The sequence below is a fragment of the Artemia franciscana genome, chromosome 8 (assembly GCF_032884065.1).
Source record: "Artemia franciscana chromosome 8, ASM3288406v1, whole genome shotgun sequence".
NCBI lineage: Eukaryota > Metazoa > Arthropoda > Branchiopoda > Anostraca > Artemiidae > Artemia > Artemia franciscana.
In genome coordinates, this window is record NC_088870.1 from 34,152,385 (window position 1) to 34,178,716 (window position 26,332).

The 26,332-nt window shown below is 34.8% G+C and overlaps 1 protein-coding gene across 1 annotated transcript; it reads left to right on the forward strand.

Annotated features, from left to right (window-relative positions):
* The first annotated feature begins 1,867 nt into the window (after positions 1 to 1,867).
* LOC136030332 (toll-like receptor 5) lies at positions 1,868 to 15,279 on the forward strand. The gene is made up of 2 exons (XM_065709247.1): positions 1,868 to 1,947; positions 13,524 to 15,279. Exons 1-2 carry the CDS (start codon positions 1,907 to 1,909, stop codon positions 15,178 to 15,180), a joined length of 1,698 nt encoding a protein of 565 aa, XP_065565319.1. The 5' UTR covers positions 1,868 to 1,906; the 3' UTR covers positions 15,181 to 15,279.
* Positions 15,280 to 26,332: the final 11,053 nt, after the last annotated feature.

Below are 26,332 nucleotides of genomic sequence, written 5' to 3' on the forward strand. Positions count from 1 at the left end.
ATGTTTTGTCTTTCACTATACCAAAATATAGTTTTTTTTTTCACTATAACAAAAAGAATAAATGGTTGAATTTGTATAGTTGATAAAATTAAAGTAGAAGTAAATGTCTGATTTGAGTTCCTGTTAGAAAAACTCACGAAGTTTGAAAAACTTTATGAAAAAAGTTAGGTCTATTTATACATAAAAACCGCAATTTTCTAAGATTTATCTTTTGGTTGTTCCAAAACTATGGCGTTTTTAGGGCAATATTATATCTTCATCGGCATTACCGCGTTTAACGGTGAAAGTATAGAAGCAAAATTCATCCAGTAAATATGACAACGCTTTTGTCCGGAAAAAGGACAATAGCCAAAATGTTGGTTCTCTAACACAACTATGCTACTCTATAAAAGACCAATAGCGCAAGAACCATTATTAATGCTACTAAGCAAAAAGGGATAAAATCAAGAATGAATTGGCTATGCATATAATTCTCAAATATAGAATTCTTGAATTAAGATTTGTAGGTCAAGCTGTAAATCTTAATTCAAAGGTTAGTTTGTTTCAAACAAAATTATTGACAACCTACCAAAAATGTTTCCCAGAGGTCACCAAGAAAGTATTTTCCACAGCTAAACCCAACATTAATGAAAAAATAAAAGGACTAGTCAATTTGAAACTAAAAGTTTTTCACCTTGGAAAGAAAGATGATGCAGTGACCCTCCATAAGCAAATGAAGAAAGAAATACGTCTTGCTGCTTCTCGACATGATAAAAAGGGTAAGGCAATATTTTCGAAATCAATTAAACATTGTCTTATTATTATCAGTTAAACTCATATTCACTCCTATAATTTTCATTGTTTAGGCACTTTTTCACTGTCTGACGAAATTCTGAGTTTCACCTAAGCATAACAAAATCTTATCAAGGCTTTTTTGGGGGAAAAGGGTGGTTAAATGAAGAAATTGTACTTTCTCATGTATTACTTTAGGTAAGAGATCAATTAAATAATAAATATAACAAACTTTATTGCAAAGTGACTGTTTTTTTCCCTTCAAAAATAGTAAGAATAAAAATAATTTTCCCAATGTCACCCAAACTTGAAATTTCCCGCTTAAATTTGACCAGCAAGTATGACAAACAACGATTTCAATTGTGGATTGCTTTCATCCACAATGTTGATCAACAAAAAGTTTGTTGGTCGCTAGAACGTGAGTGTTGGTCAGCTATGTCTAGCCAGAACAGATTGTTGATCAACAATGTTGATCGACAAAGTCACCAGAAAAGCTATAAATTATTATTCGTCAGCGGTAGGTGAAGGTAGATGTAGGCTTTTTGACGAACAAACAAAGGTTCTAATGGAGATAATTCTATTTATTAGACCGTAAAAACAGATACAAAAGTTTTGATATTTCTGCCACATATACAGCGATCCTCATCAGCAGAAATACTAAAGAATTCAAATTAAAACTGTAAAAACATATTTACTATTAAACAAATTAAACTCTACATAACCATATAACTATTATATAACATATATAACCATTAAACAAATTAAAGCGTATTTATACAGAACAAAATCCTAGCCATTCTCGAACTTATGAATTCAACCCATTGATTATTTTCGAGCCTGGACCTTCAGGGGATGGCTAAAAAAATATTAGTTATTGTCCATTCTAATGAAAACTATCTTTAAGCTAAAAAGGAATAGTTAATGCATAAATGGTTGAGCTATATATCCATTCTTTTCTCGAAATGACAATTCTGTGAATACGATTTCTGAAAATCTCCCCTTTTCCTTGTAATTTCGCCTGGATTTTGTAATTAACGTAAACATTTGAGATTCAATAGAAAAAGGGATAACCGCATTTCCTACTTTTGATAATGACAACGAAATACCAATAAAATCTTGTGGCTTTTCCTTAGAAATGATAGTGCACACAGTCTTAACTTGGAATATAAGCAAAATGTAAGTTTTACCTTTTTTCAATAAATGCTGCCAGAAAGTTGATAATTCCGCAGAAATAAAGGTGTCCTCCACCTTTTTATAAAAAAAAAACGATTTTGTTATTCATTTTGGCCTTGCCGTCGACTTTTAAGGCAGAAGTAGGTAAATTATGGCCTAAAGGCTGCAGGCACTCTACTAAAGTTTTTTCTAAAATGTTACCAGTTTCGAATATTTATTACTATTTAAAGCTAATCATCTTTTCATATTTGGCTTAGATATTCAACCAAATCTATTTGTTTTTTGCAATTTAAAAAATATTTACACTTTAGAGAAAAATCAGACCATTTCTTTCGCATAAGAACTAAAAATATAATCCTAGCTGGTTTCCCACGATTGGATTTACAAATTTATCGGAAAATGTCCATTGTTCCCGGTTTTTGTGAACTTTATTTTGTGAAATTTATTAATTCAAATTTATTAATAAAATAAAAATTTAGAGGAGCTTTTGTCCATGTACCTTTTATGTTGATTTTAGAGGTTTTCGAAGACGTGAGGATGTTGCGTGCTAATATCATGTCGAAAAAATATAAAGTTATTGGAAGTAAATAAAGAGTTAAAGAAGCGCGTATAGCTGAGTTAAGCTGCGTTGCATGTTTAGATATTTAAAAAATTATGTTAGAAGTAAACAAGGATATGATTCTTAAGAGGGATTAAGATTTTTTTTTGTATTTTCTTAAACGTTTTTTGGAAGGAAAAGGGATTGTTAATATCTAAAATCAGAGTAAAAAAAAGATAAAAATCATAGAAGGTGATTAGAGAGATAGGGGAGGGGGTAATTACATGTGTTAGGCTTCTTGCAGGGGATTAGGTATTATTAGTATTTAAAAATAAATTTGAAAGAAAGCTAAGGTTATTTGGAGATAAATAACGAGTTTAAGAAGCGCGAATAGCTGATTTCAAGGTATGCTTAGATATTATGAAAGTGAAACTAAGGTAAAGATAATATATTATTTATAAAAGATGATTAAAGAGTATTTGGAGGGAGGTAGAGGCTGTTGAAAACATGTGGTATTATTATTGTTTCAAAATTAGAGTTGAACAAAAATTAATCATTGAAGTTGATTAAAGAGTTTGTTTTGAGGATAAGGTGTGTTGAGGACTGTTAGGGGGAGATTGTAATAATTATTTAAAATGAGAATTGTAGATAAAGATAAAATTCCCATATTTAACAAACGTGATGGGAGAAAGCGAGCATAAGAGAGTTACATTTCATAAAATATTCAGCCATTATAAAAATTGTATTGCAGAACGATTGTTTTTGCGTTGCGGAATGTGTTTTTCAAATGAAAGTATACCAACGAGAATTTTTCCAGGTTGAATTGCCTCCAAGAAATTTTACAAAATTTTCAGCGAGGATGAAACTGCCTGGAGGAAACTACAGATGGAGGAGGGGGTTAGATTTTACATGGGAGTAATTTCCCTTGGAGGTGTTTGCTGTGAAGGAGGGGGAAATTTTTCATGGAGGGTAATTTAGATTTACCGGTCTTATTTGAAAAATGATCAGAAACTAAATAAAAAACTCCAGTTTTTTGTGGAAAGTAAGGAGCAACATCAAAACTCAAATTGAACAGAAATTGTTCCGTATATGAAGGGGTTGACCCCCTTCTCAATACCTTACTCTTTGCTCTAAAGTTTGACTGTTGTCCCAATTTCTTAAGGATGTCTACTGGGCCGTTTAAAGAGGAAGCTTTTTTAAAAGTGCTAAAAACCTTAGCGTAAAGATCAAGTTATTGAAGAGGGAGGTAACCTCTTCGGAATAATTTCTGTTTGTTTTGGGTTTTAATGCTGCTCCATAATTTCAGTTACTTTTTTTTTCAAATTCAGTTTCTTAGAACGAATGTAACCACGAATAATATGGTTTAATTCAGTTTCTGAGAACGAATAGAATCACGTAATATGGCAATCCGTGGGCAATTTCTAGACAAGTTTAGGTGTAAATGAAACTGCATGCATTGCTTCAAAGAAAATGTATTCCGACGTTAGTTTTTATATACTGCACGCATAAATAAAATGCTAAAAATTAGTGAATTTACACTTATATATGTTTTTACTCTGTCTTTTGTCGACGTCCTGTCCCTATCATGGAACTTTTTTATTTAGGTTAGGTTAAGACCCTGTTGAGGTTTATACCGAAAAATTTCTTTTTAGTTTAGTTGTTTGTATATGCATAGTATCTGGCTACTTCCCCTTCTCACTCCCGCATATTTTTCGAACATGTTCTACATGTTAGTACGAGTGTCCTGGCCGAACCCAAAGTAAAGAAATAATGGTGTTTTCCTTGATAATAAAAATAGAGCCTATTTAAACAGGAACAGTAAATATTTTTATCAAGCTCAGATGTAGCTAAAGTCTTGTGGTCTCAACCTAAGATTTTTAGTTGTTTACTTCGTTAAAGGAGATATTCATGCGTAAAAAATCAACCACGACAAAAATTTCTGACAACAGAAAATGTTTCCGAAGGTCCATAAATTTTATATGGAAGTTTTGTTACCTGAAAATGTGGACGGAACAGTGCCACATAATATGGTAATCTGTAAGCTCTTCCTGGGCGAGTCAACGGATAAGTAAAACCCTCACATATTCAGGTTAGGCTAGCTAGGTTAGTTTCTAGTTGAGTTAATTTATACTTAGGTGTGCAGTGCAGCGGTCCTCAGTGGTGAGAGCGTTTTGAATTCTGGAAATTATGAAGAAGTTTAACGGCAATTTTCCCAAGACGGAAGGGTTATTAATTTTCCTCAAGACACAGGTGCTTATTACATAATAGGTAATGATTAAAATATGCAGGTATTTGTTATATAATAGAGAGTGTTTTTTCTCTGTGATAGTGTTTTTTCTTTATATTATAAAAGAGAGTGTTGTTAAAAACTAACAAGTGCCGCTAAAAACATTTAGGAGGTCACTAATCAAGATGCAAACGTACGCGTTACTAAATAGTTTGTTTAATTGTTTAAAGACCTAAGGTTGTAGGGAAAAACCTTCAGGGCCTGCCGAATCAAGATGCAAAGGGGCTATGCAACAGATAGTGTTTTCTTCTCAAGACATTTGAAGATGTTTTTTAAGACACTTTTTCTTCAAGACGTTTTTCATGACGTTTCAATACATTTGAAGAAGTTTAGAGACATTTTTCTTTAAGATGTTTTTTTAAGACGTTTTTCTTCAAGATTTCTTTGGCTGTTACCTAATAGAGAATGTTTGCCTTTGCTAAGGATAACGTATTCTCGTATAAATTGTTTCTTCAGGGGGCCCGTAGGTACCCGCTTGTAAAAGAGCACGGCACACAGTTAGGTGCTACGTAATAACAGCGCACCCGTAGGTGTTACCTAATGGTAATCAACGTGTAAGATGTTACAAAACGGTGCACACGTGACTGTTACGCAATGAAGATGCACATGGGGGATATTACGTAATACTTTAAGAGATTCCACTTTCTTTAAAGGCGTTTTTTTGTTTCAAGGTTTCCTCAGAGACTTAATTTTCTTTATAGATGTTTTTTTCTTAGGGACCCTTTATATTCCAAAGATTTTTGTCCGCATTAAGATTTGAAAGATATTTATCCTTAACGAAGTGGTGCGCTAAACAGCAGGGCCAAGAAAACCTTCCTATTATTTTGATTCGGAGAATACCTTCTACTAGAAATGTTTAAAGAAATCTTTGGATCGCGTGTTTTCTATGTCTGGAATAATTGACGTACGGGAGAGAAAATCGGCTACTAGAATTTGGTTTCCTTTGACATGCATCTGCTTCTTACAGTGGCATTAATTTTCTGGCGTTACCGAGACAGATTAAGTTAGGTATTGAATCAGTGAGATATTACATATCATTGGCTTTAAATGTTTCATTGCGTAAATGAATATGTATCAAATATTCATCCTGAAAAAAACTAACCTAAAAGACGCAGACTTTTTATTGTATATACAAGTTTCATTGATAAAAAAGCATTATAAAGTAATGAAATCACTGAAAAAATCAATTAAAACTCAACAAACGGAGAACAAACCTGAAAAAGCTAATAAAGGATAAAATATAAGCAAAAAAACAAATAATAAAAAAAGGGGAGACCCTAGTTACCAATTCCAGGGAGAGAGTTGTTATCAGAGGTAAATTTAAGTCATATTAAGAGATATTTCTGTGTGGTACTAATGAAAATACCTCGTTTTTGAGCAAACTATGCATTCCTGACTAACATGCGCTCATTTTAAATAATATTTTATCTATATTTCAAATAATCTCATTAGAGGTAAATTTAAGGCACATTAAGAGCTATTTTCGAGATCTTTTAATGAGATTGCCCTGTGTCTTTGATTGGTTGTTAGATTTCAGTCCCCCTTCACCGAAAAATTCTTTTAACACCTCACACCTTAACATTAAGTTGTAGAACGTGTTAGTTCATGGCAATTCATACCACCATGGCAAACCATGGATGGTAAACGGCACCCTCTGACACTATCCATCGTTCCGAAGGCATTTTTCTGATATGTTCATAATAAAAATATACCTTAAATCAATTGATTTGTGTTTTAGCAATCAACTCACAACGTGATGCCCCACTAATGGCCATTCACGCCATCGTGGCAAAATACGTTTGCCACGTTTACATGCTTAGCACACCACGTCAACCTAGCATAAACTAGCCTAACTTAAAAGGTTTAAACCTTAATTAAATGATGTATATTATGTTTTATAAAAATTACTTATTTTTATCTGCTTGAGAAGGAAATATACTACCCCAAACAGTACAACAATTTAGCAGATAAGGATGAATTAAGGAATAATACAGTGTTCTTAAAATATCTCTTGGGAAAATGTACTTCAACTTTCTTTAAATGCCCACATTCCTAGCGAGTTTAAGACTGACTAAAACTCTCTTAAGACTCTCTAAAACTAAGACATTCATCCATTAAAACTCCTAGATATTTTGTACAATTTATTCTTAAAATACTTTTCTTAAAAACCAAATTAATATTCTTAAAACCAAAAACATTTAAAAACTATCACTTTAAAAATAAAACTATTAAAACTTGAACTTTCAAACTATAACTATCATAGTAAATCTAAGAAAATTTCATTCAAAAATTTTAATTAAAAAAAATTAAGGCCTTAACTTTAAAACTGATAATTTGAAATTTTTAAAACTAAAATTTTAAGACTGAAACTTTTGGAAAAACTTTCAAGGCTAAAACTTGTAAAATAAAAATTAAGACCTAAACTTTCGAACTGATAATTTGAATCCAAAAACTTTGTGCCTTAAATCATAAAACCAATACTTTTACAACTAAAGCCTTTAAAATTAAAATTTAGAAACCAAAATTGTATAACTAAGCTTTACAGCTAAAACTTTAAAACAAAAGCTTAAAACTAATACTTAAGAACTAGAAAAGTAAAATATTAAAGCTAAGACTTTAAAACAAAATCCTCAAAACCAAAAACTATTTAAAACCATTATTTTAAAACTAAAAAACTCTAAAAATTTATATATAAAACCTTAGAAGTAAAACTCATGAACTTTTTTTTTAAACTAAAACTTTAAAATTGAAAGAAACTTTAAGATCTAAACTTCTAAACTAAAATCTTTAAAAATATAAACTTTAGAATATAAACTTTTAAAACTAAAACTTTTAAATTAAAAGAATTACATCTAAACTTTAAATATGATAATTTGAAACTAAAATTTGATGTCTAAGACAATAAAACTAAGACTATTAAAACAAAAATTAAAACTTTAAGCGTAAAATCTTATAGAAAAAAACCTTTTAAAACTACTTTTTAAATTAAGAGAAAATTAAACCCAGACTTCAAAACTGATAAACTAGAACTTGAGATCTTGGAACTAAACTTTAAAAAAGAAACTTTAAAATAAAAACTTTAAACTTTAAGACTGACAATTTAAAACTGAAACTTCTAAAACTAACTTTAAAATTGAAACCTTAGAATTTAAACTTTACAACTGAAAATTTAATGCAAAAAAAAATTTGTAAAACATTAGACCTGAAACTAAAAAAACAAATTTTCAGAGAAACTTCAAAGAAAAATCTTTGTAACTATAAACTGTAAAATAAAAAAAAACTTTTAAACTAAGTTTCTAAGTTAAAACCTTAAAATCCGCATGTTCCTGGAGCTAATTCTGCTGAAACTTAAAAATTAAGCTATGATTAAGACTTCAAGGGAAACAAAGCAATTTCAAAACTTAAAACTATTAAAATAAAAAAATAAAACCTAAGTTTTAAAACTGATAATTTAAATTTAAAACCTTAAAATAAAACTATTAAAACTAGAAATTTGAAAAAGATAATAGTAAAACTTGTAAAACATTAAAAGGGTTTAAGTTCTGCATAAATGATGCTGCTCAAAAACAAAGAATGAACTAGCTATTGTCTATAACAAGCCATAGATCATCTTGGGGGGTAGCCGCATAAAAACACTGGAATCAGCGAAAGGCTGAAAATGCCTTAGGAATGATAGTATGTATAACAGGGATGCTGCAGAGCATGCACAGATCGCCTCAGTGGCGTGAATTTACATGGTTTATCATAAGGGGATGGCTTGATAAAGGTTGAAAATACCTTAGTAATGATAATACTTATAATAGGGATTCTACAGAGCATCCACAAATTGCTCCAGTGGCTTAAATTGACATGGTGTATCACAAGAATATGGGTTGAGAAAACATGAATCAATGGATTTAAACTGTAATTTTTATCTGGAAAAAATCCGAAAAATACCTTAAGAATGATAATATGTGTCACAGTGATGCCATCAGACAGCCACATATTGCCACGAGGGAGTGGCAATATGGCAAGATTTCACTGTTCAAATAAAAATAATGGTAACTTTGGTTTATAAAGGTATTTTTGTGGGGAAAAGGTTGAAAGGTTGAAAAACCATTATGCGTGATAATGTACTCCAGTGGGTGAATCAGGTTAGCATGTTGTACTATGTTGGCCTCAATTCTCAGGTGTCATTAGAAGAAACGATAATTGAGATTTTTCATTAAGTTTAAACAATTGATTCTTGTTCAAAGATTTTTTTGCAGGAAAATGCCCAAAAAATGCCATATGATTGATAATATTTGCCAGAGGGTGCCTTGTGTCAGCCATTGACTGTCACAGGCTGGGAATCACTATGGATTATCACAATCTCACCATGAAATGGCTTGCTTCCTTTGTACGAAAAAAAAAAACAATTGCTATTTTTAGTTTATAAAGTTATTTTTGTGGGGAAAAGATTGAAAATGCCCTAGGTCAGATATTGCGAAGCAGAAAGGGCCATCGGATGGGTACATTGTGCCACAGTGGTTTCAACTGCCACAAGTCAGCAGAAGAAACGCTATTGGAAATTTTTCTTTAAGTTTAACCTAATAATCCTTGTAAAAACAGATATTTTTACTGGAAAATACCTAAAAAATGTCTTATGTGTGATAGTGTACACCAAAGGGCTGCCTTGTGCTAGCCATAGATTACTACTGTGGCAGCTGTACACACAATTTTGAAATCGGTGGAGCTTGGACCGAAATTGATGGAATCGGAACTGCGGAATCCGAGGGTAGAAGTGGGAAATCTGGAACTGACTAAACCAGTGCTGTATTTTGAATTGGGATCGGAGCGGGCTTAGTTGGAACTGGGATCAGTTGAACTGGGGTGGAAGCCAGCAGAATCAGAGATGGATCCCTTGTAACCGGGGTCGGAAGTGGGAGGGAGTGGAATTAGATATCACTGTATTTAAAAAAAACAATCCGAAAAATATCTTAGAAATGATGAGGAGTGCCAGAGGATACCAGAGAGACAGTCACAGTGTTGCACGTTAGCGTGAAATGACATGATAAATCACGGAGGGTTGGTGCATAAACATGAACCAATGTATTGTTTTTACAAAACATAATTTTAACTAGAAAATATTTGGAAAATGTCTTAGGAATGATGCGATGTGCCAGAGGTCCTGTAATGGTGTTATGAAGAATGGCATGAATAATGGTGTTATGAAATAATGGCATGAATCGACATGGTGTATCACTGAGGGTTGGCTTGGGAAAACATGAGCCAGTAGATTTAAAGCATGATTTTTAACAAGAAAATACGTGAAAATGCTTTAGGAATGATGGAGGGTACCAGACGGCCATCAGAGTAAGGCACGATGGTGTGAATTGATAGGGCGTGTCAAGTTGTGAGTGGCTTGTGAAAACACACTACAATGGATCTAAATTATATTTTTAACAGGAAAATACCTGAAAATCTTAGGAGTGATGCCACGGTAGCGTGAATTGCCATGAGGGGGATTTTGTTGGAGGTGCGTTGCTAAAACACAAATAAATGGATTTAAAGCATATTTTTATCATGGTAATATCAGAAAATGCCTTTGGAATGATCAAGGGTGCCAGAGGGTGCCATGTGCCATCTAAAATTTGCCAGAGTGACGTAAATTACTTTGGAATACCATGTTCTACAGTTTAAAGTTAAGGTGGGAAGGGTTAAAAGAATTTTTTCAGCAGAGGGGGACTGAAATCTTACACCCAGTCACAAAAACGGAGCATTTTCATTAAAATGTCTCAAAAATATTTCTTAATGTTGTATTAATGTCGCATAACCCCTAACGAGATTATGCAAAATATTATCCGAAAGCGCGCTTGTCAACCAGAAATAAATAGTCTTGGCTAAGAAAAACGAGGGCTTTTCATGATCTCAGAAATATCTCTTAACATGACTTAAATTTTCCTCTTATAACAACTCTCTTTTTGAAATTGATTGCTTGGATTCACTCCTTTCCTTAGTTCGTGCTATTTTTGCTTAGTTATATATATATATATATATATATATATATATATATATATATATATATATATATATATATATATATATATATATATATATATATAAGGTGTTGGGATGGCTTCACGCCATCCCAATACCTAGTTGATGGGGGCGCTTCACACCCCCCCCCAAGCCCTCCCCCGGGCGCGTAAGCCGTTACGCGCCATAATAGTTATGCGCCATTGTAGTTGTGTCCCTGTGTCCCACCTGTGAATATAGATAGATATATATATGTTTTCAACTACATAAAACTTGTGAATATACAACATTCTTGGCTGTCCGATTGTCTGTGTATATAAATAGATTGTCAGGTTTACCAACTCTTGAACATGCAACATATAATTGTCCATGGAAAAACAATCTGTATTCAGATCTATACCTCATTATTATAATGATTTCCCTTGAGCTTTGTTGATGGTGATTACTAATCGAACATTCCCTGTGTCCCCATCGTCATTTATATATCCCCCTGTGCCCCCCGGCGTCCCCGTTGCAGTTGTGTCCCTGTGTCCCGGTCGTCATTTATATTCCCTGTGTCCCGGTCGTCATTTGTGTCCCGGTGTCCCAGTCTGTAATTTCTCTTTGAATGTCGCAGTCGTCATTTATATTCCCTGTGTCCCGGTGTCCCAGTCGTCATTTGTGTCCCGGTTGTCATTTGTGTTCCGGTGTCCCGGTCTGTAATTTCTCTTTGAGTGTCCCGGTCGTCATTTATATTCCCTGTGTCCCGGTCGTCATTTTTGTCCCGGTGCTTTGTTGATGGTGATTGCTAATCGAACATTCCTTGTGTACCGGTCGCTTTCTCTTTGAGTGTCCCGGTCGTCATTTATATTCCCTATGTCTCGGTGTCCCGGTCTTCATTTGTGTCCCGATGTCCCGGTCTGTAATTTCGTCAGTTGACACACAAACATGACGTCAGTCGACAGACGCACAGACAAACAACTTATTTATATATATATAGATATGTACAATAAAAAGTCTGCGTCTTTTATATTTCTTTTTCCAAGATGAATCTTCAATACGTAATGATTTAGGCAATGAAATATCTTAAGCCAATGGTATTTAGCATCTCACTGATAAAATATCTAACTTGAACTGTTTAGGTCACGTTAAAAAATAAATAACGCTTTAACAATTAGAAGAAAAAAAAAACACCTTAAAAGAAAATGAAACAATTCACTCGAGAATGCGTCATTCTTTACACAAATAAGCATTATCCATTACGTAACGACCAAAGCAATCTTAAAGAAAAAGTTTTGAAGAAATTTTTTTGAAAAACGTCATAAAATGTCTTGAAACGTCTGAAAAAACGTCTTGAAGAAAATATATTTAAAACGTTTTGAGATGTCTTGAAGAATGTCTTGAACAAAACACTCCCAATTACATAACCCGTACGTTTTCATCTTGATTCCGTGGGCCCTGAAGGTTTTTCCCTACACCCTTAGGTCTTTAAACAATCAAAGAAACTATTACGTAACGCTTTCATTTGTATCTTGACAAGTTACCCCCTGAAGGATTTTCCTGGGCCTTGTGCTTTTTTAAACAATCAAAGAAAATAACCTCTCTATTATGTAACAAACCCCTGCATCTTTTAGATAGTATTCCATATTACGTAATATCCACCTGCCTCTTGAGGAAAATTAATAACACCATCGTCTTGAGGGAATCCCCGTTAAACTTTTCCGTTATTTAAAATTATTAAGGAAGAAAAAATAGCGGCCAAGGGTCTGTCCGAATCAAAAAATCCCTTACTACTGTCTTTGTCATTAAAGTTCATCCATTCGGATTAGGATAAGACCCTGGTACGGTTTTCTTCAAATTTACCATTCATTTTAGCTGTTTGTATATTTACAATGTCCCAGATAATGTCCCTAGTCCATTTTTCAAAAGTGTAATTAAAAATAATAGAGCGATTTCCATTTATAAACCCGCAGAAAAACGCAGTTTTGAATTTGGTTTTCAACAAAAATCTCCAATTTGTTCATGTGTTCAACCGCCCTACAACCCAAAATGAACCCTTTGAAATTCAGCTTTCAATGAGTTTTGTTGTTGTTTATGTATTTACAGTCTCTGGCCAATACCCCCCCCCTCCCCGGGTGATTCCCTCCATTGACGGTCAATCCTCAGAAGGTTCTTCCTCCATCTGGAATTTTCCTCGTTAGATAAAATTACCAGTTCGGTCAAAATTCCGTCTCTTGTCCCCTGGATAGATATCTAATTGAAGCTCTGTCCTTTGACCAATTCACCGACAAGATAGAAAGATGGAAAATCGGGAAATAAGTTTTAGGTACCGTAAACCCTCAAAACACGTTCATCTGACTGTGGTTTGCGAAGCTAAATATTAACATTTTTAGGATGGAATAATCCGCCAAAAAATGATTGGAACTGATATCAAATTGGTGCAAAACTTGATATTCCATTTGTGTTCACATAAAACTTATTTATGAGGTAAATAATGGTTATTTATTGTCAAAAATAATTTCTTTTTGACATGATTGATTTTTCCACTCTTTACACCACCATCTTAACTATAACTCTTATAAATATTGCACCTGTCTTATAGTAAATAATGGGTGCCATCTATTCAAAAACGGATAAAACATCTCATATATAGAAAACATGGATTTTACAAGGAATATTTAATTCAGGTATAGGATATTTCATCGTTTGCGACCTCAGCCCTTCTTGTAAATTTTTAGGGCTTAGGATCCTGAAAAAAATGTACTTTTCTTCTTTCAGGTATACTATGATTTTGGTATTTTCGTGGATACTTATGGCTAATTCTCAGAAAGGATCACCCATCAGCATTTCCACGATAACTAAAAGTCAGAAAATTAACCCTGGCGCTTTAGATCAAAGAGGAATTTTAGCTGTCAACACCCGACTCGATAATCCATATTGCCAGTTTGAGAAACAAAGTGCAACAGGTCCTACCTTTTTAAATTGTTTGATGGACTTCCCATCAAATTTTCAGCTTGAAAATATTTATAATCTCGGAATTTTTAACGCAACCCTTGGAATAATTACACATGATAAATACATAGACAGTCCTTTATTGAGTAGCTTAAGCATTAGCGGATGCGGAATTACTGACATTCAAGAAACGTTGTTCATGACAACACCTAATCTAGAAGTGTTAGACTTAAGTGGAAACAGACTTGCTGTCATTCGGGTTAGCAACTTTTACGGGCTTGAAAAATTAAAATTTTTGAATTTGGCTCAAAATGAAATAGCTCTAATTGAACCTGGAAGTTTTGGGTCACTTACGAGTCTTCAAGTCCTAGATCTGTCACAAAATCACCTGACTGAATTCCCAGCGCATCTACCATCATCCCTCATAGAGTTAAAAATGCCTTCAAATAACATTCAACAAATTACTACACCAGTCTCACTTCCGACAACTACCAGTCTTGACCTTTGTTCTAACAAACTAGGTAAAATTGGTATTCTAAGATGCCCAAACCTTCGTTTTCTGTGTCTTGGTGTTGAAAACCTCAAATGGGATAACATAGAATTACAATCGTCAAGTCTGGATAAATTGGAGAGTATTTCGTTTCTCCAAGAAAATGAAGGAGCTTTCCCTGCTAATGTCCTGAATTATATTCAAGGAAAATTAATTCACAAGCTCACCATCACAAATGCTTTTATTGCTCGATTAATCCTACCACCTACTTTGACCTCATTGTCTTTACTCAATGTCAAAGGTGTAAATGATATCGAATCTCTAAAAAGTTGCGCTCCAAATCTGCAGCGTCTCGACTTAACAGGAAGTAGTGCCCTTGTAGAGCTTCTTGCAACAAATATTCAAATTGTTCAAAAAATGAACAATTTAAAACAATTAATTATACGCGGAAGCCATCTAAATAGTATCGACTGGATTGACCAGCAAGTCCATACCGGAATTTTCCCAATGCTTACTGAATGTGACATTTCTGATACCACGATTAACTGTTCCGATGGTGCAAGCTTGAATACTCTCTGCAGTTCCATAGCTGAAGATGAAACCACAGGAATACAATTTATTGGTATGAATACAATTAAATGTGCACCGAGTGGGAAAACTTGGAGCCAGCAACTTTGCAGTACAACCAGCGATCTTGCGCATAAGCCGGTGAAACCACAGCTGATGAATCCACCGTCTTTGCCTCCCAAACAGGAATCGGTGAACCAGCCCTATAGTGTCACTCATCTTGAACATACTGAGACTCAAGAAGTTATTCAGGACAATTGGGTTGCTACTATAGTAACTATAGCTGTTATTGCAATTCTTATTTGGGTCCTTGCCATTATTCTTGCAATATGCTATTGTCGTTCAAGAAAAAAGGATAATTTTCCTCCTGGAGAAAAGGCTCGTTGTTGTCCTGCAGAAACTGAAATGATGCTTAAAAAGCATTAGCGTCTGTTGCTTAATTGAATACAAAATAAATGTATGTTCTATGTATGTTGCGTATGATGGAAAGCTAGTAAATTTAATTATAAATAGCATTGAAAATTACTATTTTTACTTTAGTGCATGGATGAACAGGAGTATACCTTAGAATTTAGTCGGGTGGTAGGTGCAAGAAAGCCAAAAAGACTGTTTTTAGGGATTCCTATGTTCAATTGGAATGTTTTTACTTACTTTCTCGTAAATTTATCAAGAAGCAAAAGACTCATAAAAAACAAACAAAGGAATGCAAACATTCATACCAAAACACAAATTCACCATTTATGACCACTTCTTCTGCCAAAAAGAAAAACCAACTCTTACTATTGGCAAATGTTAGGGTTTCTTAAATTGGCGTTGCCCAGTTCAGTAGCAACGATAACTATAAACATTTTATAAATATGATTTTCCTAAGAAAACGTTGGATAGCACTATTTTTTTTTACTCAGCGTCGTGATTGTGGTCCCACAAGTCTCATTTTCGGAATGCTAATGGATCTTAATTTTGGAATTTTGGACCAGTGCGCTTGTGCACTCTTAATTCGCATGCGCATTTATGACGGGTATGAGAAACTGTGTTAGAATTTTGTTAGTGACCTGTTAACAGTAATATTAGTAAAAGTTATGCAATCAGTTTCATTCAATCAAAGACTATTTCACCATTTTCCTGGTTCGAATTTGACACCTCTGTTACGGTTTATAATAACCGCCATACATATGCATACACAATGAGAGTGCGCATTGGTTCAAAATAGGATTCCTTGTTTGTTCCAGTTCAAAAATGACAGTGATATCGGTGGACCCGTTCACTACTCTATTAATTGAACAGAAACCTCAATTTTCACTCTTGTCTGATTTACACCAATTAGTTCCATACCGATCAATATCGTAGAAAATTGAAATCGTATTAAACAAACAGTTCGTGGTAACATTACTGTAGTAAGGAGCGACCCCGAAAAACGGAAACCAATAGATGCGTGTTGATACGAATAGTTGCATAAAAAATCGTGCTTTTATGCTGATTTTAAATATATACGTTTCATGAAGTTTAGTCTTACCGGTAAAAAGTTACGAGCCTGAGAAAATTTGCCTTATTTTAAAAAATAGAAGGAAACACCCCGTCAGATTCAGCGTATCAGAGAATCCTAATGCAGAAGTTCCAAGTTCTTATCTATGAAAATGTGGAATTTTGTATTTTTTAGCATTAGACAGATCACGGATGTATGTTTATTTTTTTTTTCCAAGGGGTGATTGTATTGACCCAGTGGTCCTAGAATGTCCTAGAAGGTCTCATTTTAAGGGATAATAAAAGTTCTAGTGTCCTTTTTAAGTGAACAAACCAATCTCCCACGCTCATTTTTTCCCAAAGTCACCGGATTAAAATTTTTGAGTTAGCCATATAGATCAGCATAGTCGAAATACCTAATAACTATGTCTTTGGGGACAACTTCATCCATCACAGTCCCCCCGGGAAAGGGGCTGCAAGTTACAAACTTTGACCATTGTTTACATATAGTAATTATTATTGGGAAGTGTACAGCCGTTTTCAGGGGGACTTTTTGGGTTGGGGGGATGGTTGGGTGGGTTGGGGTGAGGGGGTTATGTCGCATGATCTTCCCAGGGAATATTTTATCATCAGGGAAAAAATTCCATGAAGGGGGCGCTGGATTTTCTTGCATTATTTAATAAAAACAATGAGAAGATAAATTTGTTTTCACTAGAAGTAAGGAGCAGAATTAAGACTTAAAACGAACAGAAATTATTACATGTATAAGGGTGTTTGTCGCCTCCTCAATACCTTGCTCTTTATGCTAAAGTATTTTTAGTAATTTTAACTATTTTTTCTACGGCCTTTGAGATTCAGGCGTCATTCTTAAAGAATTGGGACAAAATTCAAGCTTTAGCGTATAAAGTGTGGTATTAACGAGGGGGCAAATTCCCTCATATACGTAATGAAAATATACGAACCCTCTGATATATGAACTAAAAATATACAAACATAGAAGTTCGCTACGTAAGTTAATTCGTAGATTACGTATATTTATTACTAATAAAAACGTTCATAAAAAAACAAAATGTTTTAGCTGCATTTTTAAGTAGCCAAAACATGGAGGGCAGCTAGGCCTTCTCTCCCACCTCTTTTTTTTATCAAAATCGTCCGATCAAAACCATGAGAAAGCCATTTAGCAAAAAATATTATATACAAATTTTGTTTTAATTATTTATATGCGGTGAACCAAAATTAAACATATATTAATTCAAAAACGTTCAGAAATTAAATAAAAAGAAACAAGTTTTTCCAGTTGAAAGTAAGGAGCGATATTAAAACTTAAAACGAACAGAAATTACTCCGTATATGAAAGGGGTTGTCCCCTCCTCAACGCCTCACTCTTTACGCTAAAGTTTTTTTATTGTTTCAAAAAGTAGAGTTGTGAAAGAATCAAACTTTAGCATAAAGAGCGAGGCGTTGAGGAGGGTACAGCCCCTTTCAAATACGGAATAATTTCTGTTCGTTTTAAGCTTTATTGTCGCTCCTTAATTTCATTTGAAAAAACTTGTTTCTTTTTATTTAATCAAAACCAAAATCAAATCAATTCGTTTGTTTAAGTCATGACAATTGCGGAATAACACATAAAAAACCCGACTACCCGCTCCATCCTCCCTTTGTAAAATACAAATGTGTCCAAGGTATAAAAATAAACTTCTTGACGATCATGACAGTTCGGACTCGTGTAGACCATAAATGATTTCTTCGAGAACTAAGATCCATGGTATTTGTCAGTACACCGGTTAGAGCGATGAGCGGATTTGTAAACGTGGTGGAAAGTAAGAATAAGTGTCTTAGTAAGGGGTGGTTCCAGAAGGAGGGCACGGGGGCCTTAGACCCACCCCAAAATTTTTCTGGTGCCCTCATTTGCATTCTGTTCTTTTTTCTTTTTTACGCTTTTTTTTTTAAATAAACTTGTTAATTTGATCAATTATTCGTAGCTGATTTACCCAATTAATAGCAAAAAGCAAAGCTTTCCTACGAATGTAAAAAGTAAAGTCGGAACTTAAAACGAACAAAAATTATTTATCTTCAGCTGGTTCAGTATATATCTGCAAAATTGGCATAATAATCTTTGATTACTCTTATCTTTTCCCTATTATACGAATATGCAAACTCATGTTGAGGATGAATCAGTATTTTATTGTGTTAAACGTTCGATAATAAAGGATAAGATAGATAAGATAATATTTATTTTCAAAAGACTATCACATAGGGCCGAATTCGCTTTATATGTCAGTAAAAGCAAAGAAAAAAAAATTCAAAACAGTACATTAAGTCAAACACTTAAAATTAAAAAGAAATTAAAAAAGCAAAATCATCAAAGATAAAGGGCAAATCAGCAAACTTAACCATTAAATTACAAAAACATTGCAGTAAATCAAAAAAAATAAAAACGGCAATAGAGGAAAAGGGGAATTTGGCAAGTATATAATCACGAATTATTATTAAGGTGTTCCCGAATAAAGGGTATAAAACTTTTACGAAACCTCTGTGTAACAGCATGGATCGGAGAGTAAGTTGGGATTGCTAAGGAGGCTGACCGGGGAAGTCGGAGTCTAATGGGATTACAGGGAGTAAGTCCTCAGTACAGGGATTGGAAATGACTGATTTAGCAAAAAGAAGGCAAATTTTCCCCCTCCTTTCTTTTAAGGTGGTAATGCCTGCAGCTTTAAGGAGGAAGGAGTATGGAATTTTGCCTTCTTTGTAAATGATCCTGAGCGAACGCTTCTGGACTGACTCGATTTGGTCACTAAGTTCATTTGAAAGTTGCGAATGCCAGAAATGCATATTCCAATAACGGCCTGATAAAGGACAAGTAAACACGGAGGGAATGAATCTTAGGACAATTAAATTTGTTTAGCAGCTTAAAAATGGATAGTGAAACATTTGTTTATTTAACAATGTTGGAAACATGTGTGTCAAACAGTTCGTGGTAACGAACTGTAGTAAGGAGCGACCCGGCTCAATAGTAACAAAAACTAAAAAAAAAATGGAATTTTTATACGAATAGCTACATCAAAAGAATCGCATTTTAATGACAGACAAACAGATTGACAGACCAGACAGACAGACAGAAGGATCAGTCTGTCTGTCTGGTCTGTTTTGTCTGTCTAGTCTGTCTGGTCTGGTCTGTCTGTCTGCCTGGTCTGTCCGTCTGTCTGTTTGGCCTGTTTTGTCTTTCTGGTCCGGTCTGTCTGGCCTCTCTGGTCTTTTTCTTCCTTATTAGTTTTTTAAAAGTTGCAGTAATGTAATGTTTAACGGTAGAGCATATTTTAATTTTTTTTTCACCGGAAAATGGGCTTCATAATTACTCCTCAATAAATTTTGGAGGGGCAAAGCTTTGAAGTCGACATCATTTGTTTGGTGCACAGGGGATCAATTTTCACTAGTGATCCAAGAGCCAAAATTGTAGAGTCCTGAGTCAATTAGAGGTCTAAAGACGGTTTCAGTAATAGTAAAGGAATGTTTAACTATAGCTAGTGGAGATAGGAGTAGGCTAAAGTGGTAACTACCTCCGAGAGGGGGAAGAATGGTGACGGGTCTGTAGAAATTTGACATATTGGTGCATATTAAATCAAGAGTAGAATTGCCTTTGGTAGTAGGGACTTTTACAATTTGTTTTAGACTAAAAGTATTACATGTAGACTGAAGTTTTAATTCATCTGCAACACCTAAGAGGAAAATTCCAGCATTTGGGTATTTAGATAGTATATAGTCAGCGCTGCCATGCAATGTTTCAATAAAATTAATTTTTTCAGCCGCTATCTGCCCAGGAGAGTAGTAAAAACAACACAGGACAATCAAATTGAAAGGACGTGATAGGACCTTAGGTCGAACACAAACCCACAAAATTTCATCAAAGGGATGAAAATCATTACGGACAAAGAAAAGACTTCCACCCCCTTTCTTACCCAGAGGGTGGGTTTCGGGTCTGAGTAATAAACTAGGAGAAATTATTCATTTTTAACATGTGTGTATTTTGAGCGTGTACTTTAGTAATAGCGATTATGTCTGATCTATATATTTTAGAAAAGAAGTCTAATTCATTAAGTTTTTTTTTCAAAATTAAGACTTTCAGCGCAGCTTAACGAAAGTGTGGGAAATTTAAAACGACCTGCAAAGGTACCATTTTTACACTTGACTTTATTTAAATTACAAATGGGTACAGGGAGTGTGGTGGGATTCGTAGCGGGGGCCAGATTAATGTAGTCAGAACAAGGGACTGAGGGAGCACATTTGACTTTTATGGGATAACTATTGGAGTCAACATCGATAGATGAATTATTAGAGTAAGAGAAGGATTTGCCTTGGGGATTTGGAGGTGGGGGACGGGCAATTATATGGATGAAGCACGAGGAGAACAATTAGGATTTATTACAAAACAATCAATTTCTTCTAATAGCGAAAACCTGTTACTAAGCGGGATGGTTGCTGTGAGTTGCTGTTGTTCAGTGGGAGTGCTGTCTGGTGATGTAAACGAGATTGGGGCGGGGGAAGTTGGTTGGGTAGACACGGAGGGGAGAACAAAAAGTTTGCGAGGGAGTTTAGGTGGGTATGTAAAACTCCGGCTTTTGGTACGCGGGAGAAGTCGGACGCGTTCGGGAGAGCTCCAGAGGAACCGAGTTGTAATGATCTTGGTACAGGGGGCTGCGAGCTGAAATCATAATATGAAAGGGTGGGGCCTCCCTCCAAAAGCCATCCCCGTGTTTTTGTCAAATTCTTAGAACTAACATCGTACCTATGCGAAGGTATAGCTTGTGGCTTAGAGAATAACCTACTAAAAGACTTTGGTATAAAAACATGATACTTGTCACAACCGAAACAACGACCCGACATAAAAACAGAACAAATTGAAACATGGTCGAACGAGCACGAACCTTTATTGCAAGAACCCGTCAGAAAATATTTACAAATAAGGAGCCGGTTACATCTTTTTCCGTGGTTACATTTTGCACGTAAAAAATCCTTGCAAACTGATTTCGTTTTTTTTATTTTCAATTACACGCTGATCACCTTTTTTTTCAGCTAATTCTTCCGCTTCCTTCACTTTCATATGCCAAAAGTTTCTCGTAAACAATTTCAATATCTGCACCGGATTTCGTAGTAACCTTATTAGTCTTTAAAACAAAAGTGTCATTATCCTCTTTCAAATTCAGCATACAGCCGGAAGCCGTTAAGTTATTCCTGTATTCGGGAGCCTGATCCTCTACCATACTAATAGAAGATTTGTCAGTGGGATTACGTTCATGAATAATTGATTTCATTTCAACATTATTAACTTGACCGTTCCGGTCAATGTTATTGCTAATCACCTGGTTTGTCACTGGTTCAAACGCCCTTGACCTCTCAAATGAATTTACGAAGGGTAATATAGCATTTTCTTAATTTTTATTTTCACTTGATTGACTTTATTATTCTTTGTTATCAATAGCTGTATCAATTCTGGCACATTTTTCCGCTCCTGCGTGAAACGAGTAATTTCACCCTCCACACTTCACAGAGTTTGAAAAAACTCTAAGCCTACATTCGGTACAAACTAGTCTTTGTCTGACCATTGTTTTTTAAGAGGTTAATGGTCCGGCTGAAAAACGTGGCTCAGCAGTTAACAACACTAGATCCTCACACGTTGGATGCTAGACAGTATTTCCACTTTTTCATTTTTTAAATCCCTAATAAAGAGCTGAAAAATCCCTAGAAATACCCATCTTCAGTTCCAAAATAACTAAAAAATCTCCCATTTCCTAATTACTCCCTGAACCGCTTCTCCCTATCTCATTTTATCCGTATCATTGAAAGGTAACATATTTTGGCTTCTTAGATTGAAGTCTAGCTATCACTACCATAATAGAATGTCTTGTCATGCCGTTTAAAGTGCTTTTTAATCATCAGCTAAATACATATAGCTTCAAATATACTTCAAATAATATTGAGCAAATAGAAAAGAAAATGTAATACTGGAATGTAGATTACAGTACAAGATGTTTAATACTGTTCAATCGTAACTTGTAAAACGTAATCAGACCTTATTTTTCCCTGATGTGTCTTCAACATTTTTTGTATGTTGGCTGAAGCTTTCACCGTTCTCAAGGGCGAAGTAACTAATCATCTTCACATTCCACACTTTCTTAAGCCCTTTTCATTCCATATTTTGTTTTTAGAATCCCCCGCAAAGTTTATGTTTTCAATTTATTCTGACGGTCAGTTTTTACTACATTTTTAGCACTGAAAAACCTCTCGACATTGAAATTTGAAAATGAAACAGTGGAAATAAATAGTACTGCCGGTTTCAGGTTAGGATACAAATTCTGTTCCGGCAGCATTTTTTTTTCACCAATACCAAACACCAGCAGGTCACGGCATCTATTGTTTTGACGTTTTCAATATCGATGAGGCTCTGCCTCCTCCACACCTGCTCGGTTTTGGTTCCGTCCCATGGGATCTGTTCATACTTCCTAACAAAAGGTAGCAGAGAGGCAGGCTGAAGTGATTGGGCTGACACTGGTCAACCATTTCAGCATATTTCTAAATGTCATCTTCGAAATGGAACCTTTTGTGCATCTGGCCTACTGCTTTGATATGGAACGCCTGTGCAGCTTTGAGAGCTACTTCGATTGAATCAGGGGGGGGGCGGTATCTGACCTTGACGTACAGAGGGAATCTTGTCCGTTCGGACCCATGTAAACGCTTTCAAGGGGAAGTTAAAACTTCCGATTGTTCACATCGATTTCTAAAGCACTAGTTGATTCCACATAGTCCTTCTGCAGGAAGTTTATTGCTGAGACCAATGTTTTAAGCTTTGTTTATGCCCCAAAACTAGAAATATTTTGGTTTCAAGAGCTCAAATTGTGCTTAAATTTGAATTTGTGACAGAAGTGATTGTTATATTTGTAAAGAACATAAAAAAAGACATCGAGTGGTATGTTCACGTAATTTGTAAGTAAAAAAAATGAAAAACAAAAAATTTATCAACTATAGTATGAAGGTTCATGATTTTCCCCTGGGTATGTAGGTTTGCCAAAAACACACAATCCATTTATTCCTACATGTGCCATTGTTTTTTAAAAATGGTTGTCAGTTTGTTTGACTGTTAAAAACTAGGGTAATGAAACGGTAAGAGCGGTGTTCAAATAGTTATAACCTACCTCTATTATTCACATCAGTAGGCCTACTTATAAAGCTGGCTACAAGTTGGAGTTCAAGTTTTTTGATTTTACACAAAAAACGTAAGCATCATACAAGTACTGTGGAGAAAAAGAATCGTACATGCAATGCTTGTCAAAAATTTTTACTACAATAAGAACAACTACGTACCCTATAAAACTAACATAATATATTATAACTTTATTTATCTGACCTGTAAAAAATGAGATGCTGTCTACCAAATAATCTTATGAAAAAACAACCCAAAATTGACAAATCATATGACTTCATTAATCTAGAACAGTCCAAGCTGAAATTATTGTTTGAAGCCCACATCAGCATGGAACTGTTTCAAACAGTTCTTTCTTGCTAGTTTGTTACTTAGGACTCCTGTACATCTCAAAATCTGTGTGGTGTTAAAAATTTTTAAGCAACTGAAGAAGTTCTTCTCTGTGTTTAGTAGTTCAATTCGCAAGGAAACAGATCCTAAATCGAAATATCTTGCTTCTCTGATCAAGAAGATGATGATGATGAACAAATTAAAGAAAAAAACCCCAAAATTTCCCTAAAAGTCCATGGGGGAGGAAAAATCCCCAAATCCCTAAAAAAATTCTCGCCCCTAAAAGACTTCAAAATCCCCATTTTTTGGGGGGGGGGAATCCCCATAAAGGAAACACTGATGCTAGACGAAAACTGAATTTATAGCTATTGGTCTTCACAATAACAGATTCAAAAGGTTTGTAGCAAAAATTTCAAAATGGATAAAAATAAAATATCTGGACACGAGCATAGAAAGGATAAGAGACGAAGATTGATGGCTGAATGTGCAAGGGGATTGAAGGATATTTCCGGATATTTTGGTAAAATATCCGAAAATACTTGGAAATCGAAAGGTAAGTTCTGACTAACAATAAACACCCTCAAAAAATCCTTAATTGTAGTTTTGAGACTAATTAAATAGCGAATGATCCAACAGGGCTTTCGCTTGAATAAATCTATCCATCTATTTATTTTAACTATATAGCTAATTTGGTTGAAATTTTATGAATGAAAGAGTTAAAAGCAATTTAGGCCAGGAACAGATTCATGGGATCGGAGGGGCGACCCTCCCCTAAGACAATCCTGGCACCCTTTTTCAATTCTTTTTTAAACTTTTTTAAAATAAACTTTTCAATTTGGTGCCCACCTTGAGTAACATTGGCGCCCTTGGTCCAGTGGCCCCAGCGCCCAAGATTTTGCTCTTGATCTGTTAGAGATTTAGACATGAAACTGCTCGCACGATAAGTTTACGAATCATGTCGAATCAACAAATCATTTCTTCATAAAATTACAAGATACACCTCGTTCTTGGGAAAAATTAAATCATATAATTAAACTTGCTTGCTAGATCTTCATCTTCAGATTGTGTTTTTTTTCTTTTGCTGGCAGATTTTTTTTATTCTCTTTCTTAACAGCCAATTTGTCCCAATTCATTAAGAATGACCCCTGAATCACAAAAGCCGTAGAATAAATAGTTGAAATTACTAAAAATACTTTAGCGTGAAGAGCGAGGTATTAGGAGGAGGTGAGCCCCTCATATGTGAAATAATTTCTGTTTGTTTTAAGTTTTAATGCTGCTCCTTACTTCCAGTTGAAAAAACTTTTTCATACTTATTTTTTCATTGTTTTTTTTTAAATAATGCTAGAAAATCCTGTGCTCCCTTCATAGAAATTTTCTTCTCCCATGACCAATTCCTCGATGGAAAGTTCCCACAAAATATCCCCCTCTTCCCAGCCCCTCCCCTCAACCGAAAAATCCCCCTGAAAATGTCTCTACACTTCCCAATAACCATTACTATATGTAAGCACTGGTCAAAGTTTGTAACTTGCAGTCCCTCCCACGGGGACTGTGGGGGAGTAAGTCGTCCCCAAAGACATAGTTATAAGGTTTTAGGACTACTTTGAATAAAATGGCTATCTCAGTATTTTGATCTGTTGACTTTGGGAAAATAATTAGCGTGGGAGGGGGTCTAGGTGTCCTCCAATGTTTTTGGTTACTTAAAAAGGGCACTAGATCTTTTCATTTCCGTTATAATGAGCCCTCTTGCAACATTCTAGGACCACTGGGTCGATGCGATCACCCCTGAAAAAAAAATAAATAAATAAACATGCATCCGTGATCTGCCTTCTGGCAAGAAAAATTACAAAATTCCACATTTTCGTAGATAGGAGCTTGAAACTTCTACAACAGGGTTCTCTGATACGCTGAATCTGATGGTGTGATTTTCGTTAAGATTCTATGACTTTTATGGGGTGTTTCCCCCTATTTTCTACAAAAAGGCAAATTTTCTTAGGCTCGTAACTTTTGATGGGTAAGACTAGATTTGTAAGAAATTGGGTAAGACCAAATTTTAATTGATAATGTGAAGACTAAAGCTTCCGATTCAAATATGACAGTAAATGACAGTAAATCTTCTATTTTAACTATTTCATTTTTAAATGCTTCTGAACTTAATTTCCGACCAACTATCTCTGATTCTCTTAAAGTCAGTAAGATTAAACTCTTGGGAGTTATTATAACCAGTGATTTAAAATGGGAAGCAAACACAACTAGTCTAGTATAAAGGGGTAATGCTGGGCTGCAGATGCTCAAGCTTATGTCGAAACACAGCGCCCCTCCAGATCACCTCCTCCGATTATTTACATCTTTTATTCGCCCAATTCTGGAATATGCAGCTCCTGTATAGCATTTTGGACTGACGGCTGAGCAAAGTGCCTGGCTCGAAAGAGTTCAGAAAAAAGCTCCAATGATAGTTTCAAAGCAGGCAAAAATGTTGTATGAAGAGCTGCTGACAAAGTTTAAAATACAAACTCTGGAAAAAAAGAAGAGAGAAACTCTGCATGGATTTCGACGAAAATCTTTGATCCACCCAATCCAAAAAACCCTTTTTCC

Coding starts and splice junctions, on each gene's coding strand:
- LOC136030332 (XM_065709247.1), top strand. CDS start 1,907: ATGATAGTGCACACAGTCTTAACTTGGAATATAAGCAAAAT. Junction 1,948..13,523: donor ACTTGGAATATAAGCAAAAT/GTAAGTTTTACC, acceptor TTCTTCTTTCAG/GTATACTATGATTTTGGTAT.